General features: G+C 34.7%; 1 protein-coding gene across 7 annotated transcripts in view; it reads right to left on the bottom strand.

Moving 5' to 3' along the window:
- The window catches only part of PIK3C2G (phosphatidylinositol-4-phosphate 3-kinase catalytic subunit type 2 gamma), a 319,871-nt gene that overhangs the window by 280,278 nt on the left and 19,499 nt on the right, over window positions 1-20,094 (bottom strand). For all 7 annotated transcript variants that reach the window (XR_012125937.1, XM_073223866.1, XM_073223865.1 and 4 more), the window contains 3 exons: window positions 16,423-16,505; window positions 9,701-9,858; window positions 4,380-4,494 (listed from right to left, as the gene is read on the bottom strand). Coding sequence is in view for 6 of the 7 variants with exons in the window: in XM_073223866.1 (XP_073079967.1) it covers window positions 4,380-4,494; window positions 9,701-9,858; window positions 16,423-16,505 (356 nt within the window). In the remaining variant the exon portion in view is untranslated. The remainder of the gene's footprint in view (window positions 1-4,379; window positions 4,495-9,700; window positions 9,859-16,422; window positions 16,506-20,094) is intronic.

The following is a 20,094-nucleotide window of genomic DNA, read 5'->3' on the forward strand; positions in this document are numbered from 1 at the left end:
AAACTCTTCATCCACCTCTTTGATCCCATCCTCTCTCATCATAGACTTTGACTTACCACTGATCCCTTCGGTGCCTTTAGTCCTTCCTTCTCCATTGGCTCTTTCCCTTCAGGTTATGAATACTTTCTATCTCTCTCTTACCCAAATTCTCCAAATCTCCAGGCCAATTCCCCTGAGCATCTCAAACTCTGCCTTTCTTCTGGCTTTTACCACCATTCGTTACTTCCGAGAGAGCAATCTGCATGTGCATTTCTCCTAATCATCTGCGTTCTCCTTAGCTCATTGCAATCTTGCTTTTTCTCTTCCACTTTACTAAAATTACTCTTACTTGAGTTACCAGCTAACTTCTCAGCTGCCCACTTAATGATGATCTTTTAATATCCACCTAATATTTGTTTTCAGCATTTGATATATTTACTTGTTCCATGAAATTCTTTCATTTCTTCTTGTCCCACAATTCAAATTACTTTTTCTCAATTTCTCTTTTCTGCTCCTTTTCCTCCTTCCAGCTTTTAAATATTGATGTTCCTAGGATACTTTTCTTTTGTCACTTTCCCTGTGTGATCTTAATCTATTTTGAAGACTTCTTTTCTGTTTTAGAAGCAAGATCCCCTCATCCAGACCAGTTTTCTTAGAATCTGCTCTGCTTTCTCAATATCGGACACACCTCAGCACTCACATACTCAACATGTCTCTAACTTGATTATTTTGTACCCCCCAAAGCTTCTCTATATCTGAATTCTGCATCATTGTTTGATTTTGAACTCAACATTGAACCTGGCTCTCAACTTCTACTTCTTTCTCCCATGCAGTCCCACATATCCAGCCATCAAGTTCCATTAATTCCACCATTTTACTGTCCCATGGGTTTAATGCCTCCTGCTTATCCCACTGCTGTTACTTTAGCTGATGCTCTGTCAGTCTTTCCTATGTTCGGTAATGGTCTCCTAACCTACTTTCTAGCTCTTTGTAAGCATATATTATTATTATTCATACCATGATTTAAATGCATCTTTCCCAAAAGAAATAGTTTATTTCCTTAATCTCCTGATAGCAAAAAAAAGGCAGGTTTATTATAGAAGTTTTATAAATTAGAAACATAAATGAATAAATATCATCTGAATTGTAGTTCTTTTTCAGGGAGTAGCTAGTCTAAAATTTCAGTGTGTAAGATTCCATTTTATTTTACAAATATAAACATAACTTCTTTTTAACATGTGGTTTGAAAATAGATCTTTTCATCCTAAAAACCATGATGTATATTTTATATCAAGACATAATGCTGTATTTACTATGTTCATGACCTATTTTACCACTTTTTGGAATACTATTGGAGATTAAGTATTTTTTCCCCAGATTTCTTTTGTTGTTGTTACTATCAGAAATAATGCCATGGTAAATATACTTTATATATGTCTTTTTTGTATAGTAATGATCATTTCCTTAGAAATACTTGTAAGAAGCAGAATTGCTGAAACAATGACCTGTTTTTGACACATTTCTATATAGATCATTGACACATTTTGGATGAAATTCCCTTCAATAAATGCCATATCAATGTATATTTCTAGAAGCTGTTTGGATATTGTCAATTTTACCACCAAATTTCATTATAACTGTTTTAACTATTTAATAAGCAACATGGTATCTCATTGTTTTAATTGCACATTTGTTATCAGTTAGGTTAAACTCAATGATTTCATATCCTTGGAATTGGTGTTCATATTCTTAGGCTATTGTTTCCTTGATACTATTTTTTAAAAACAGAATTTTAAGTATATTTTTTATATTCTAAGGCTATCACTCACATTTTATCACATTCTAATTTCTTAGTGTTTATTCTTTAAATACAAGTTGACTATTGACTTCTTTGTACCATTTCCATATTCTTGCCACAAATCTCTCTCTCTGTGAACTACAAGCAGTTGTTAAATAGTAATTCTAATACTGCCTAATTCTAATAATTAAAAAAAAAATCAAATAGACCTTGTAGTAACTAATGTCATGGCTTTATGAATTCTTACCAAGGAAGAGAGCGAGGGTTATATATAACTCATCTTTGTATTCTCAGTGATTAACAAAATGTCTTGCACATCTGTGGTTCTAAATAGGAGATGAATTAGACTGTTACAGTCCCTGCACCCACAACACTCCGTAGATTTTTCACCATGGGCTCCAGCATGAAGAACCATTTCCCATTTCCTGTATTCCTCTTGAAAGCTTTTTCAGTATTGTTTTGTAGTTAAAATCTAGGGCTAAGCAGGCAGCCTAATCCAAGTTTGAAATCAGACTTATGCCTCAGACTTCCCATCTGTAAAAACAAGTTATTACCTTATCTGTCATACTGATATGTTTATAAGACATAGGTGTCTACCCAGTCTGAAGTAATCAAATAATTATCACTTGATAAATGATTATCGTCACCATCATCATCTCTACAATCAAAGCTAGTCAAATACTCCAGCCGAAGTGTGGTACTATCACTGTTAGGGTCTAATTTATTGCCTAGTGCATTATTACCTTATTACATGTTGCCTGTAGTCCCTCTATAGAAAATCTTTATGAACAGGTTTCTAAGTATTTAAAGATTTTTTTAAAGATAAATCACATAGATATAAACTAAGAAAAAATTGGAATGACTTAGATGTTAGAAAGAACAGTATTGAATATTCCAATTAAAATAAATCATATCAATACAGGTAGGCTGTTAATCTTAAATAGTAAGCAAATCCCTGGTATATACATGTCCTTCAATTTCCATTAGGGAATAAATGGCTCTAATTAATCTAGAGTAGCAATTGGCAACTTTCCTAGCATAATAAAACCCAGGTAAATTAATTTTTAATAGAGATAAATGACTGAAAATATTTTAGAAATCTATTATGCTTATATTAACAAGAAAAGAGTAAAACGATACAACATTTTTAGTAATCAGTACTGGTGCTATATAATTATAGATGACTCACCTATTTGAAATAGTAAGTTAAGATCCATTATTAATTTTCTCCATGTTATACTTTCCCAGATTTCTATATGTTCAAAACTTTTATTTTCAAGATATTTCCTACTGATAATGCTAAGTTTAATGATAATGTTCTTGTTCTTTGCAAATAACGTTTGCCATCAGTCAAAGTCCAGAAGTGCATTTGGAGACATGCACGCTGAAAAGATGAATATTAACGTGTTTTCAGTAGTATAAGATTACATTGCTCTCCTTTTTCTTTGGATATACTATCAAAATCAGATGTTGGGAGAAGGCAGCAGCCTTGTCATTGAGTGTGTTAATAGGTTCAAGTAGACAAGGAAAAAGGGGCATATCTGTGAGAAAGCAGCAAAACCTCTGATTTCATATAAATATTTATTACTTTTATAACTGGAAACACAAAAAGGGAAATAAGTCTTAAAAGTCACAGTTAGTATTGCACAGTAAGACTGGATTTGCCGATTATATCATTAAGGTCACCAAATTACCCATAAAATATTTTCAAGCAGTCATGTTGAAATAATAATGACAGCAAGAATGGGTATTTCAAAAGAAAGACATGTTTACTTTCATGAGACTATCATCTGTCTTTAGATACTTACAGAAATACAAAGAGGAAATGTAAATGGCAATCCACTTCATTGAACATTTTAGTCTTTATTACTTTTCTATTATGAATAACTATGCAATACCTGTGGAGAAATATTTCCTCTTTTTAAGGTCGTATATATTTTCAGGTTGGTGTTTCAGGCAATTTAGGCCAGTCATTAATTATGGTGCCTTGTGAGAAGGTGAGTTTTCTATCAAATAAGTATTTGCAGTTGATATACAGTACATGAGAGCAGACTTTTCTAATTGTTTTCAAAGCTGCCTGAATAAAGTGTTTTAAAATGTACTCTTTCATGGTAATATTGTAATGCTTATACTCAAACTCTCTCTGATTTTTAAAAATCAGTATTTAATCAACATGTTAATACTATGCCAAATCAAATAATTATATATTAGAAAATAATTTATTCTTTTAATTGTGATCAGTCCTAATAAGATTTATATAGGTAAGGTGACTTGGTTTGCCCAGGATTTTCTTGGTTTCAGAACTGCAAGTCCCAAGTCCAGGGAACACCCACAAGCTCTGGTCAAACTGAGATGATTGATCACCATAGTTACAGGCCACCTAAATACATGTTGCCATAAATACACAGAATACAAAATAAAACCGAGAAAAAGTCTGTCAACATGACTGGCAAAATTTCAAATTCACTTAAAAGGAGAAAAATTTATTTAATTATGTTGTTTATGAGCATAATATTTATACAATGTTTATTTAAAAGAAAAAAAGGTGCTGCTTAACATGGGTTATAACAATGATGAAAATTTGCCTTAATAGAATACTTACTTCTGTAAAAATTCTTCATAGCCACATATACTTAGAAGATGATCCTTGGGGAATAACTGGTCATTTCTACCAAAATGTAGAATTTCTGCAATTAGGTCTTTGACAAGATAATTAGCTAAAAACAAAGTGAATAATAAAAAGTCAGTAAGAACTTTTCTTGTATTGACTGGGAAAAATGTTTAGTTATATTATGAACTATAACTGTTTAGTTCCACCCTAATATTTAAAAGGAATTAAATGAGATGCATCTCATTTATTACTCTGGTTGTTAGATTTGGAGATATTTTTGAAAAACACTGCATTTTCTTTGATCAGTCTGTCTTCATATAACATAACAGAGCTGAGTATTCTTTCTGTTAAAACCTTTGGTACACTGTAGATCTGCATAAAAATATATTCTGTGGGTAACCTTTAGGGACTTGCGAGATGCCAAAGAGATTACACAGTGAGTGATGAGTGGCGAGCCTAGAGTCTAACCTAAATCTGTCAGATTCCAAAGCTTGTGCTTGTAATGATTCTAAGTCTCCCCAGCTGATCATTCTTTTCCCATGTAGGAATCATCCAAGGTTCTGTCTTGAACAGCATTATAATGATTTTAGTGAACATATGCTTTGTTTTTCCACCTTTGCTGGGACTCAAAGTGTAAACATACTCTAGGATAAAGTCCTTTGTCTTCTCATATCCACATTCCACAATTTCCCTGCTAAGAGTTTACCTACACGTGCCATTTAATGGTGACCAGAACCAAGCTATGATAATAGTTGTCTATGAAATATTTCCAATTACAAATAGTAAATAGTATGGGACTTATTTAATACTATAAATGAAAGTTGAAAATTATATCTACATCTATCTACAGAGTGTGTTTTGAATGGGATCATATGGTCTGAATCAATGAAAGCAAGTGCAACAGACTGTACTGATGGTCGTTAGCCTGAGAATTTGAACTGCGTACTGCAAACGTTCAACTGTATTCATCTGAGTTATGTTGTGTTTTCAATTATTTGTTTACTCCACTGTGAATTCTTTTACAGCCCTACCTTTTAGTTTGGAGGGAAAGGTTTTTGACACAAACTAGCTAACAAGAAACAGTGCAAGTGATATTACTGAACCTGACACAAACAAACAAAGGAAGAGTGTAATGTTGGATTTAAAAAATAACTTTTGTGGTAGATCAAGATGTTCAAAGAAATGGTTGGAGATACAAATGGTGAAGATCACTATGGAATTAGGGATTGTGAAAATGCTTTGACACAGGAGAGAATATCTTAAACATTGCTGCTTGGGGATAAAAATTGAAATAGTATGAATTAAAGCTAGATGAAAATATGGCCACAGGCAAAATCATAACTATAAAAGGGGTTTGCCAAGGAGTGAAAAGCATTGCCATTATATGATGGCAGGAAAGTATCTCCAAAGACATGAGTTCATTTTAATTAATCTGATCATTCCATTTCCAGGACTGTATCCACTGTGTAAATGGGCCATTCATGAATTCATTACTTCACTATGATCATCTTTCCACTTAACATGAAAGATTCCATAAGACATTTTTAGCTATTACTGCTCCCCTGAGGTTTGGTTTAATATCCTCCACTACCTGCTTCATGTTACTCTTTGGGTGTTTCATTATTACTTCAAATTTGGCATGTCTAATCCTGAGACAATCATTTTTCTTTTCAAAACCAATGATTTCGGTGTGTGTGAGTCAAACTTCTCATCCGTATTGTAAGCCAACAAATACTGTGGCTTCTTTCAAGTAGACTTTGTCCCTGTACCTTCATTTTGGTTGCTAATACAATAATTTTCCCAATTTCTTGTGGTCTTTCACCTGTGCAATCCTTCTCAGTCTGTTGACCGTATTGAAAAAGCTAAGTCCCATTTGAAGATTCTTTAATTATACTTCTCTGCACCCTACATTTAGGTTTTGAATGCCTCATTCTCAAATCCTTTACACCTCTTTTGAGATATAAATGTCACTGCTTTTTTTCTAAATCTTACTTCTTCAACTGGGATCCTTCCTGCACTTGTTTCCTGTTTCATCAATTAAAGTCCCCCCTCTTTTATATATTCAATATCCTTCATTCCAAAGATGCTTTTGTCTTTTCTTTAAAACATTCGGTTTCTATTTAATCTTCCAATAAAATCTCTCCTAATCTATTTCATTCCTTTACAAAGTATAAAAAGTATCTTTTTTTTAACTTCCTGTTACTGCCAAACTGCTTTAAAGAGTAGGTAACTTCTACAAACATTTCTCATTTACTCATTAATCTTTGCAAACTTGAAGTAGGGCAGGAACATGGGACAAGAATCATGATTAACTTTTCCTGCCTATGATGAAAAATGCTGAGACATAAACAGTATAGTAAGAACAGGAGAGACTCCACTTAAGGCTAAGATTCCATTTTAAAAAACGGGTTAGGAGGTAAGATTCCTGACATATTCCCTGATAATCAGCCAACAACTGACCATATCTTAGGGCGGGGCAAGCGGTCCTAAATGAAATGCCCCCTTTCTTTGCCTTTGGGAAGTTCTCAGAACATATTCTCACTTCATCCAGTGGTCTGTGGCTGCCCCAAATCCTGGGGTGGTGGGGACCTAGTTCCCATGCTGTGCAGATCCAAGCGGACACTGGACACCAGGTGAACCTGGCTTTGGGGTTGGCAAAGGATCAGCCTTATGCCACTCAGGAGTCCAGTGCGCTTCCTTTTCCTCCCTCTGCTCTTCGCTCTCTCCTGCCTACAAGGCAGCTGCTGTTCACTACTACTCTTGCTTTAATGAATTTCTTCCTTTCCTATCCGACCTGTTCAAGAATTCTTCCTCATCTAAAGTCAAGTACTCTGACCCATCCAGGTTGAGATTTCACCTAGTGCTCAGGGACAGACCTGTCCAGCCGCAGCTGCCCGACAACAAACTGACTTCTACTTCCAACACTTTGCAGAACACAAATGGCCCATAATACAGCTCCAATCACGTGACATTTAAATCCAAAAGGTTGTTGAAAGTAAAGACACTGGTGTTAGAGCAACTTTGGAGTTAGAAATAAGAACTTGGGAATCATTTTCACTGAAGTGATAGCTGAACATTGTGGAAGAGAGAATTCCTTATTGAAAACATCTTCCCTAGACAGATTCCCTGTCCTCACTCTGACAAAACTGTGTTCTTTTTGGATGAAAACCCCTAACCCTCTCCAGTCTCCTTTGTATTTATCTATATTTCTTAAATTTCTAACAAAAGCCTCTATTGTTTATCAAAGTTATTCTTGATGTGTTCCTCAGATTTTGGTTCTTTAGAGCACATCTGTGTTACTACCAAGACACAAATATGAAATGGTGAAATGATTACAGTTTGGGCATAAAGATTATTTTAAAGTGAAAACACTTTAAATCTTATCTGAACTTGCCTTGTCTGGTTAAAGCAAAGACTTCCTACAATACAGCTACCCTTAGTTGGCTTATGATGGATTTTCCTGCAAATTCCAGGAGGAAGATAGACTACTCATCTATGAGCATAAAAAAAAGAAAAGAGAAAAGAAAACATAACCCTTCATATTTTCCTACTGAACCCTGACCATCCCTCCCCCCAACACTTTTGTATTTATTTGGTATATAAACCATTACTGAGTAAACCCTGTACGCATATGTAGGAAAATTGTTTTTTCTCCTGTTAATCTGTCTGTTGTCAGTTAAGTCTAAAGTAAGTAAAGTTTTCTTCCCAACAATGGTATAGACTATGTTTTCATGAATGTGTCCTTTCTCCTCCTTCTGAACTGCACCCTTCCTCCCCCTCCTCCTTCTTGTAAAAACTTTTAATATCTTTGAGGGCACAAATATCCTCTTTACCATTATACATCTCTTAACTCTAAACACAATTGACCAATCACTTTATTGAAATTTCTCATATAAGTAAAAAAATGGCCTACAGCTTGCCAAACTAAAAAAAAAAAGAATGTCCAGAGGCAGAAAGAGATGTTGGAAATTAAATACTGTAAATTGGAAGAACAAAAGTAGTCTCCCCAGTTCACAATTATTCTCTCTTCTCCAGCAGCTGAAGCCAAGATGACCCAGACCCTGGGCCATTCGATTGGATGAAGGTACAGCATCACTGATCTCGGCTGGGCAATAAGAATTCTGCTTTTAGAAATTTGGAATTGGATCTAAAAGAGAGATTTGACTTTCTTTAGGTAGCTGGCCAAAAGCATTTAAGCTTGAGAGCTTGGTTTTCCATGTGTTCTGGAAAAGCAAGGGAAACAAATCAGCAGAAAGCAAGAGAAACATGAGAAACAGTTATATAGAAAGGAGATGAGGTGAGAGGTATACAGGAATTTTGCTCTGCTTCATCTGTGCTTTTAGTATCTTCCTGAATGTTTGCTGAATTTCTACTCTGAAGTTCTGTGAGAAATCCCTATACTCTTTAAAAAGTGGTTGGTCGGTTTGTTTTCTTCTTAAGCCAGCAGGAATTGGTTTCTGTTAGTTTCAAACCAGATGTTCCAAACTAATATTCCCACATAATATGTTTACAGTTATCTACTAAATCAAAGCCTTGACTAGAGGCCTTGACTAAAGAAACAAATAATAATAACAATAATATTCAATGAAAGTAAATATTTATTGCATCACTATTTGTCGAGAAACCATAGTTGATATGTAGATACTCATTTAGTAGGAACTAAATGTTTAAAGAACTAATAGTGTTTTGCAAAACAGTTGACTATAACAGGGAAATAAAATATTAAGCAACTTTAAAGAGGTACTAAAACTTCAGAAAATTTGAGTTGCTACAGATGACTTGAGGAAAAAAAGAATCATCTAGTGAGTTTGATAAAAATACAGGTTCTGGGATCAATTCCCAGATACTGATTCAATAAGTCTAGTTACACTGGGCGGGCTGCACATGGCTACTGTAAGTCTCACTGCAGGAGCAGAGACTGCCATCGAAGTCTATTCTACTTCACAATTTATTTACATTTGAATGAAATTGTCATTAATGGCTAGGAATGGCCATTTTCAGTTATATTACATTTTCATCTAGAATCTTTTTGAGATTTAGTTTTTGTTTTTAATATACTAAAAACCTGCTCTACTTGCTATTAGTTCACAAAAGGAAAATAAGGTGTTGAGGGGGTGAGCTAAGTGAAAAGAGTTCTTAAAAACAGTAGCTAAATAAATGTCAACAAAAGGTTTCCAGCTGTTTTCCTCTTCACTTCAGGGCAAAATACTAGTTAATAATGTCTCTTTTAATGCTTTCAGTCTGGGGACTCAAGGCTATGCCCTTATACCAGCTTTCTGTAGATTTTTATACTTACTTGCAAGTTTGCTTACCATATGGCATAAGATGAAGTAGTTGTGTTGAGTTACCAGTAAAAATATTTATACTAAACTTAGTATTAGAAAAAAGCTGATGTGGAAATGCTGTCGCGGTGCTCCAGATCTTCCCAGAATTGGAATTAATGTCAGCTGCATGATATGCTTCTCTTACTCTGAAAAACATATGTGGAAAAAATACTTAGGACAAGATTATACAACCCTTCCTGCAGGGCTTTGCAATCAAGAACACATTGTCATTCATAAAATAATGAAAATTCACTCTGGACAATGGTTTTTTGCTTAATTGACATTGCTTTTGAAGACTGAATTCCTCCCCTTGTTTTTACGAATGCCCAACTTTCCCAAACTACAAGTCATTCATGTGAATTTAAGGATTTTGGTAAATAGATAAATTCTCTTGTTCGTGTCAAATTGGCTGTTTTCTTTAAATTTTTGGATTTTACACATATCTTTGGTTTTTAGATAAATAATCAAGTCCAGAAGTCATTTGTGCATTCCAAACAATTACTTACTGCTCATAAATGAGTCAGAGAATCACAAGACAGTTTATCCTTGGTCCCAGAAGCCCTGAGTTTGAATCCTGGCTCTTTCACTTAGTAGTTTTATGGTTAAGAGGCAAGTTATTTGACCAGTTTCTTTTTTTGCACAAAGGAGGGTATTTATGTATACTTCAAAGGTTGTTATGAAATGTTTACACATGCGAAGGCATGTAAAGACATTTGTAGTGTGTAAGTCACTATACCTATATAATGATGTATCATTAGTATCATTATATATGATTATAGCTGAATCTCTGTGGGTCCATGTTTTATGCTCACATGTAGAATATAACAATTATTTGCAGCTAGCTATTTAAAATATTTTTGATGATGAATATGAAATCTTGTGGGTTTTTTGATGAATATGTAGACATCTAAATTTTTTAGTATTCTTCCTGAACAGAAAGTTATATATTCTATGTAAAGAATATATGTTATACAGTCTATGATGTATCAATATGCATTACATTCTTGGCAAGCATTCTAACTATTCGTGCAGCATTTAAGTAGTGCCAGGCCCATTGAAGTAGCTCAATCTCTATGCCCTTAAATTCCATTGACGCATCCCCTCCTTGAGGAGCCTATCAAATGGAAATGTTCATATTCATCAAAGGGGCCTGGCGTGCATCGGAATCATAGTGTTTTCCGGGTCCTATCCCCATTGTTTCTGATTCAGACTGTGGAACTGAGGAAGGGCAGGGACATGGGACAAGCATCATGATTGACTTTTCCTGTCTATGATGAAAAATGCCAAGGATATGAACAGCATAGTAAGAACAGGAGGGACCCCATCGGAAGGGTGAGATTCCATTTTAAAAATCAGGGAGTTAGGAGGTAAGACTCCTGACATATTTTATGGTTATCAGACAATAACTGACACTATTTTAATGCAGAGCAAGTAGTCCTAAATGATGTGTCCCCACTGCTTGGGAGTAATCACTGTCGTAGAGAAGAATAGAATCAATAAATTCCTTCTATTAAGTTTATCTTACGGAATTATCTAGAGGACTGACTGAATGGTGACATACTCTCTCACTGGAGAAAGGCATCATAAGACCACAAGTGAAGCCTATGCTGGAAATTTGCCCTCTGGTCTTTGCCCTATTCTTGAAAGCCTTAAAAGACAGAGTCTTTTAAGTGCACCTCATCTCTGAGGCTTAAGTTACTCCCCTTTGAATAAAGACCTCTCTCCTAACTTAACTGCATTTTTTCTCTGCGCTCTTCCAGTGGTAAGCGTCTTTGTTGCTTTGCTATTTCATTCAATTTTATGTACTTAAGCACAAGTCTTCTCTCTCTCTTTTCTACTTCAGACAAGTAGGGAATCACTGCTGAGACCTCTGATTTGGGCTTTCGAGTTGCCATCACCTGGGTGGCCCAGACACGACTGCAGCTCTATGATCATGCTCTTTAGAAGCCTTCATATGAGTCTCTTTTCTTTGCTTTGGGAAGTTCTCAGAACATAATCTCACTCCATCCAGTGCTCTGTGGCTCCCCCAGATCCTGGTGTGGTAGGGGCTTAGTTCCCATGCTGTGCAGATTCAAGTGGACACTGGACGCCAGGTGACTCTGGCTTCAGGAGTTGGCAAAGGATCTGCCCTATGCTGAGCAGGATAAGTTAATGAGTTCCCCTTCTCCCTCTGCTCTTCCTCGCTCTCTACTGCCTGTAAAGCTGCTGTCATTCAATACTAGTCTCACTTTAATGAATACTTTCCTTATCTACCCTCATTCGATTGGGTCAAGGCTTCTTTCTCATTCAGAGTCAAGAATGCTTCCGCCATCCGTCCATGTTGAAGTTCCACCTAGTGCTCAGGGAGAGACCTCCCCGCCTGCGGCTGCCTGACAACAGATCCAAAATTTCCCTCTTAACATTTCCAAGTGAGCTGTTACTGCTGATGCTCCAGAATTGCAGTTTGGGAATCACTGCTCAGGATAAACATATTTGCCACTGTCCTTTGTTACTCCCCTCAACAAAGGTCTAGATTCCAGTTTTAGACTGAGGAGTTTAATCATTTAGCATTCACCACGGGACTAGGATTCTACTCAATGCATACATGATTTAAGTTTTTACTATTTTCAGGAATTAAATTAAAAATGCAAGTTCATGACCCATTCTCTCCTAAACCTTTGCTGAGTATCTACTGTGGGGCAAAAATTTATTTCATATGCCATGCCATTTTATTGTATATTTTACAAAAATATGACATATTTCTGGAAAGGTGTGGCTTAAAAGTATGTCACAATAAGGAACCAAATCCAACAAATCAGAGTCCCTCTTCTACAGGAGTATAACAGGAATGTGAACAACCTGTTTAGGTGTGGCTATTTAAATATAAGCCATCTGAAAAAAATAGGTGAAATAAGATATATAAATACATTCTATTGTGGCTTTTCAGAAATTATAGAGATTCTCTTATGAAATTTGGCTTTCAAATTTAATTCGAATTAAGTTTATTTATTTTTTTACATAGGTCCTAAAAAATATTTTCTGTTGGTGAATAGTGCACTTGTATACAAAATAATTATGCATATATAAGTGCAATAATTTTATATATGAATATTTTCCAGTAAAAATTATTGAAACCTCAAACTGTCACTATTTGCAGATGATGTGATATTGTACATAAAAATCCCTAAAGACACCACTCCAAAACTACTAAAACTGTTATAGGAATACAGCAAAGGTGCAGGATACAAAATTAATACACAGAAATCTGAGACTTTCCTATACACTAACAATGAACTAATAGAGAAACCAGGAAAACAATTCCATTCACAACTGTATCAAAAAGAATAAAATACCTAGTAATAAACCTAACCAAGGAAGTGAAAGACCTAGACCCTGAAAACTACAATACATTCTTAAGAGAAATTAAAGAGGACACTAACAAATGGAAATTCATCCCATGCTCTTGGCTAGGAAGAATTAATATTGTCAAAATGGTCATCCTGCCCAAAGCAATATACAGATTTAATGCAATCCCTATCAAATTACCAACAGCATTCTTCAACGAACTGGAACAAATAGTTCAAAAATTCATATGGAAGCACCAAACACCCTGAATAGCCAAAGCAATCCTGAGAAGGAAGAATAAAGTGGGAGGGATCTTGCTCCCCAGCTTCAGCTCTACTACAAAGCCACAGTAATCAAGACATTTGGTACTGGCACAAGAACAGAGCCACAGACCAGTGCAACAGAATAGAGTCTCCAGACATTAACCCAAACACATATGGCCAATTAATATATGATAAAGGAGCCATGGACATACAATGGGGAAATGACAGTCTCTTCAACAGATGGTGCTGGCAAAACTGGACAGCTACATGTAAGAGAATGAAACTGGATCATTGTCTAACCCCATACGCCAAAGTAAATTTGAAATGGATCAAAGACCTGAATGTAAGTCATGAAACCATAAAACTCTTAGAAAAAAACATAGGCAAAAATCTCTTGGACATAAACATGAGCGACTTTTTCATGAACATATCTCCCCAGGCAAGGGAAACAAAAGCAAAAATGAACAAGTGGGACTATATCAAGCTGAAAAGCTTCTGTACAGCAAAGGACACCATCAATAGAACAAAAAGGTACCCTACAGTATGGGAGAATATATTCATAAATGACAGATCTGATAAAGGGTTGACATCCAAAATATATAAAGAGCTCACGCACCTCAACAAACAAAAAGCAAAGAATCCAATTAAAAAATGGGCAGAGTTGCTGAACAGACAGTTCACCAAAGAAGAAATTCAGATAGTCAACAGACACATGAGAAGATGCTCCACATCGCTAGTCATCAGAGAAATGTAAATTAAAACCACAATGAGATAGCACCTCACACCAGTAAGGATCACCACCATCCAAAAGACAAACAACAACAAATGTTGGCAAGGTTGTGGAGAAAGGGGAACCCTCCTACACTGCTGGAACTAATGGAATTAGTTCATCCATTGTGAAAAGCAGTATGGAGGTTCCTCAAAAAGCTCAAAATAGAAATACCATTTGATGCAGGAATCCCACTTCTAGGAATTTACCCTAAGAATGTGGCAGCCCAATTGGAAAAAGACACATGCACCCCTATGTTTATCGCAGCACTATTTACAATAGCCAAGAAATGGAAGCAACCTAAGTGTCCATCAGTAGATGAATGGATAAAGAAGAGGTGGTACATATACACAATGGAATATTTTCAGCCATAAGAAGAAAACAAATCCTACCATTTGCAACAACATGGATGGAGCTAGAGGGTATTATGCTCAGTGAAATAAGGCAGGCAGAGAAAGACAAGTACCAAATGATTTCACTGATCTGTGGAGTATAAGAACAAAGGAAAAACTGAAGGAACAAAACAGCAGCAGAATCACAGAACCCAGGGAAGAACTAACAGTTACCAAAGGGAGAGGGACTGGGGAGGGTGGGTGGGAAGGGAGGGAGAAGGGGGCGGGGAAGATAGATGAAAGGGGGCCTTACGAATAGCATGTATAATGTCGGGGGGGCGGCATGGGGAGGGCTGTGCAACACAGAGAAGAGAAGTAGTGATTTTGCAGCATCTCACTACGCTGATAGACAGTGACTAATGGGTTATGTGGGGGAGACTTGGTGAAGGGGGGAGTCTAGTAAACATAATGTTCCTCATCTAATTGTAGATTAATGGTACCAAAATAAAAAAATATTGAAACCAAGAGAAGTGTGTGTGAATATAACTTATTCTTCCTTTCACTGCTCTGAAGTTTATTGTTTGACACTTTTAATTTTCATGGTTACTTTGAAAGGAACCATTTTGAAAAGTTACGTTTGAGAGTTTAGAAAATGCACCATGAACTACTGACAAACCATCACATAAAATATTTTCAAGTTTCTGTTGCATCTTAGTAAGAGTTCATTGAATAATACTGTTTTTTTAAAAAAGTGATGAGAGTGACTAATAATAAGTGTTTGGTCAATGGAGTTATATACTGAGTGATACCTTGTGATGTTGAGAAAGCTAGCTCTCATTCTTAGAGGGTAGAAATGACTACATTTTAGATTTAAGGTGCCAAGTTCTTGGGAATGCTTGTCACTTTGTTTTAGTGGGTAGCTTATACCTGAAAGAACCAATCTTTAAAGATCCTGATCTAGGAATCTAAAGTGCCATTTAAAATTTTCTTCTGTCCATAAAAACAAGAAATTAATTAAAGACTGAATATTTTCATGGATTTGAGATTCTTTGTTTTTGTATTTTTATATGTATGCCTTTCAGCCCTTCCAGTATGGTTACAAGTTTTTTAGGGCAGGAGCCTTGCTTTTTTGATTTGCTTGCTTGTTTTACATTTGAGTGTATCTCAGGTATGGACTAGTTATTAGTCATTCAATTACCCTTTAAGTTAATGATTATATAAATTACTCCAATCTTTACTCTCAACTGATCAGTTGGGAGGGAGCTGCTATAGCTGATACGTTATAGTTTTTATATGTGTACATTTATTATGTTAAAACATCCATAAATTGATAAAAATAAGCAGAACTAATGTGTAAGTGCATTAATTTTTTTCAAGACATTAGTGATAGAAGATGTGGTATTGTATAAATTTTAATTGCTTATGAGAAATCAATCTAAAAAACAAGCATCTACCTTTATAAATTCATTTTTAGATTAGCAAAAAGGGGATTGGTAATGTTTTTTGTAATGTCCCCTAGTGAAAGCTTTGTTTTCAATGGACAAACACCCATGCATTTGTGCAGTGTTTTGACAGTCCATTCAAGGTAAAATTGAGTTATTAGGAGAAAGACATTCTCATCATTCTAATTAGAATGTCCCAGGAGAGAAGGATAAACCTATGTTAATTTGGGACAGAGCCAGAGGAGTCAGTCACGATGTCATTAAATAAGAAATTAATTCACTGCAAACTAAACTATCAACAGACAGCAAGGGCAGGTGTGAAATTATGAAACATTTAACCAGCCAAATTGTCAAGAGAAAAAATTTGTTTGACTATGAACAACAAAAACAATACCAGTTTTCGAACTAATTTGAAGTTGATTAATGAACTTTGTCATAATCACTATGTTAAACTGTCATTTTCACTATGTTAAAGAATTACAGAATTTTGTATGCAAAATTAATCAGTTCATTGAGGTTAAAATATACAAATTCATACAGGTAGAAACCTTTCAAAATTTAAAGAAATAGCAACACTTACTTTTTTACGTTGTTGCAAAAGGAGGCCAGACTCATATTATTGCCTTGAGGTACTTCAACTAGCTGAATGGAGCAATGTATGAGCTTAAAATAAAAATCATTAATTTAGTATAGTTTGGTATGGGGAAAGAGTAATACAATTCTGTAATTTTTATCTTATTTAAAAGATTCATTCCATTTTAATTTTTTAGATTGTTCAATGAAGTGACATTTACATATAGAAAAATGAATACATCTTAAATATATAATTTGTTTTGAGGGATATATACAACTGTGATATCAATACTCAATCAAAATATACAAGATTTCTATCACTTTAGAAAGTTCCCCCACATCTCATTCTGTCAATCTGTATGTCTATTTGATAATTACTATTACTTAGTTTTCTATCACCATAGTTAAGAAAGCTAGCTCTCATTCTTAGAGGGTAGAAATGACTACATTTTAGATTTAAAGTGCCACCATAGATTAGGATTATGTGCCCCTTTGTTCCTGTTTAAATAAAATCATTTCACTTAAATGATATAAATATTTTTAAATTTATCTATGTTGTTGCATATATCAAATTAGTTCATCATTTTTTATTGCTGATTAGTTGTTTCTATTGAGTGAATATTATATAATTTGTTCAGTTTAGCCATCTTTCTGTTGATGGACATTTAGGTTGTTTATAGATTTTGGATATTGTAGTGAAAGCTATGAATTTTTATATATAAGTATTTACATGTCATGTGTTTAATTTCTTGTGAATAAATCCATAAATGGCCTAGTCAGAAGGTAGGTATATGATTAAAGAAATCATTTTTACTTTATGTATTTTGAAGCTGTTATTAGGTACATACACATTTAAATTTATTATTAGTCTCCTGTTTTATCCTTTCATTGTCATCAAATGACCTCTTCTTTCCTTAACAGTACTGTGTCTTGAACTGTACCCTTTCTGATATTAACCATCCCAACTTTTTTTTTTCTGGTTGAACATTAATTTTTTTATTTCTTTTACTTTCAACCTATCTGTGTCTTTGTTTCTTTGTCCCTTGAAAACAGTAGTTAATTCTTTTTATCTAGTTTGTCCATTTTTCCCCTTTTATTTGGAATTCTTAGTCTAATTATACTTAGTATATTTATGGATATTGTTGGATTAAGACTACCGTAGTCACATTTGTTCCTAGTTGTTTCTTCAGTTTTATTTCACTCTTCTATTTCTCCTTCCTTGCCTTTTTTCATTTACTTGACTTTTTTCCTCTATGACATTTGATTTCTCTGTTGGATTTTTAGTTTTCTATTTAGTATTGCTTCTTTAATAGTTGAATTAGCTTAGGAATTACAATATGTATCTTTAATATATCACAGTTTATTTAGAGATAATACTATAATCACTGTACTTAAAATGTGAGAATTCACTAAAGCAAGTAACATTTCCCCTTTCATCTTTCATGCTGTTGTATATTTTCATCTATATATGCAATAACTACCACAATAAAATGCTATTGTTTTGCTTTAAACAATTTATCCAAAAAAATTAAGGTAAAAACAGTTTTCCAAAACACTTACTTTGGTACTTCTTATGTGCATGTCAGCTGACTGATTTCTCTCAACATTTGTTTATATGATAATATATTTATCTCATTTTAACTTTTGAAGCATGTAGTCAATGGACATATAAATTTTTTTAATAGAAAATTTAAAATATTATTTCATTGTCAGCTGGCTTCCACTCTTTCTGATGAGAAATATATTGCATTTCAGATTGTTATTCCACTGTGTGAAACCTTTTTTTCCCCTGTTGCCTTTTATGATTTTACCGTTGACTTTCACATGCTTGAATATAATTTGTGTATATGTGGTTGTATTTTGTTTGTTGAGATTCTTAGACCTGTAATTTCCAAATTTGTTCATTTGTTTGGCTACTAGTCTCGTAAGTTTCCAGGTCCCTGTTCATTTTTATATAATCCTTTTATTTTCTTCAGTTTGAATAATTTCTATTGTTTTTCTTTCAAGTTTACTTCTCCTGCCTCTCCTCCCCTCCGCATCCTGTTATCTCCTGTTTTAAGCACATCCAGTGACTCATTTGTGGTATATTTTCAGTACTAGAATTTCCATTACTTTCTGTTTTTTAATAGTTTCTAATTTCCTCTTGAGATTCCTCTTTGGTCTCTTGATTATGTCTATATTTTACTCTATATACTGGAGCATCCTTTTAAAACTACCTTAAAGTCCCTGTCTGTTAATTTCCACATCTGGACTCAGAATCTCTTGCAATCAACTGGGTTATTTTCCTGATTATGGGTCATAATTCCCTGCTTCTTCACAAATCTAAGCATTTGTTATTGTATGTTCAACATTGTAGCTAACACATTATGAATTGTGTTGTCTTTCTTGCAAAGTATAAACTTTTACTCTGTAAGGCAGTTAAGATCCTTTTGGTCTTGTCTTCCTTGATTTTATTTTTTGTTAAGCCACACCTATTTTGGTAGGGTGTAAATACCTATTTGGTATTTACTTTAGAGCATGCTTTTTACTTTCCAGAGATAGCTTTGTGTAATCTCAGTTGAATGCCTGAAGTACTGAGCTCAGAGTCCTCACTAGCTGGGTCAGAACTTTTGCACTGAGTAACTAGTGCATGTGTGTGGTGAACCCAGTCCCTTGGCCAAAAATCTGCAGCAAATCTTCTGCAGACTGGGTACAGACTTCTGATCTCCACCATTGCACAGCTCCTTCTCCAACACTTCCCTACAAATTACAGCTTCCTCTGCAGCCTGGAACTGCAGGCTCTGCCTCCTAAGTGTACTTGTATCACTGCTTAAATTTGATTCTACTAGCCTGCTCCACAGCAGAAAGTGCTCACAGGCAGAAACCAGAATGATCAAACAATACTTTGGTGTTCCCCCTCTCTCAAGAATCAGTGTCCTATACTGCCTGTTGTTCAATGCCTGAAATCAGTAGCTTCATATACTTTGTCTAACTTCATATTTGTTTTTACTGGTAGGGAACGTTTAGTACTTGCTAAACTGTCCTGTTCAGAACTCGATGTCCCCAGAACTCATTTACATTTAATTCGTATCAGTTAAAGTGCTGCCTTCTTTGCAAGTACCTCAGACAGAATTAGGTATTTCTTCTCCTATGGACTTATCCTATCAGTTATTTTACTCTGTTGGCATTAGTAATTTTCAAGTTAATTTGATCAATAAGCTATTCCTGAAATCAGGTATCATGTCTTTTCTTATTTGCATGCATTATGCCTTATATATCATGCATATTTTAAGGATACAATCAATAGTTGTTGAATAGGTGAAAAATCCTTTGCCTTGCCCTGTAAATTGCAGCTGCAGTGTTTCTTCTTTTTACTGTTAATGTCTACTTTCACTTGTGTCTAGGCTCAGTATAAGCAGATAAATGTTCAAATATTATACAAGAAACTCTGGTGACTTAAATGATTGGAGAACTACTAATAAAACCATTAGGATGAATTATACAATGATTACTTAATTTCCTACTCTTGGCATGATCCCAATAGAAGTTGCCTGCCAACAGTATAATTTAGGAGACTCTGGGTAAAGGGACATTTTTCCTACCATAAGATATAAACTTTTAATTCATGATAGTGTGCCTCAAAATATAAATATAACAAAATGCATTGAACTCTGCTGGCATTAGTAGTTTTCAAGTTAAT

Source organism: Manis javanica, chromosome 15 (assembly GCF_040802235.1).
Source record: "Manis javanica isolate MJ-LG chromosome 15, MJ_LKY, whole genome shotgun sequence".
Lineage (NCBI taxonomy): Eukaryota > Metazoa > Chordata > Mammalia > Pholidota > Manidae > Manis > Manis javanica.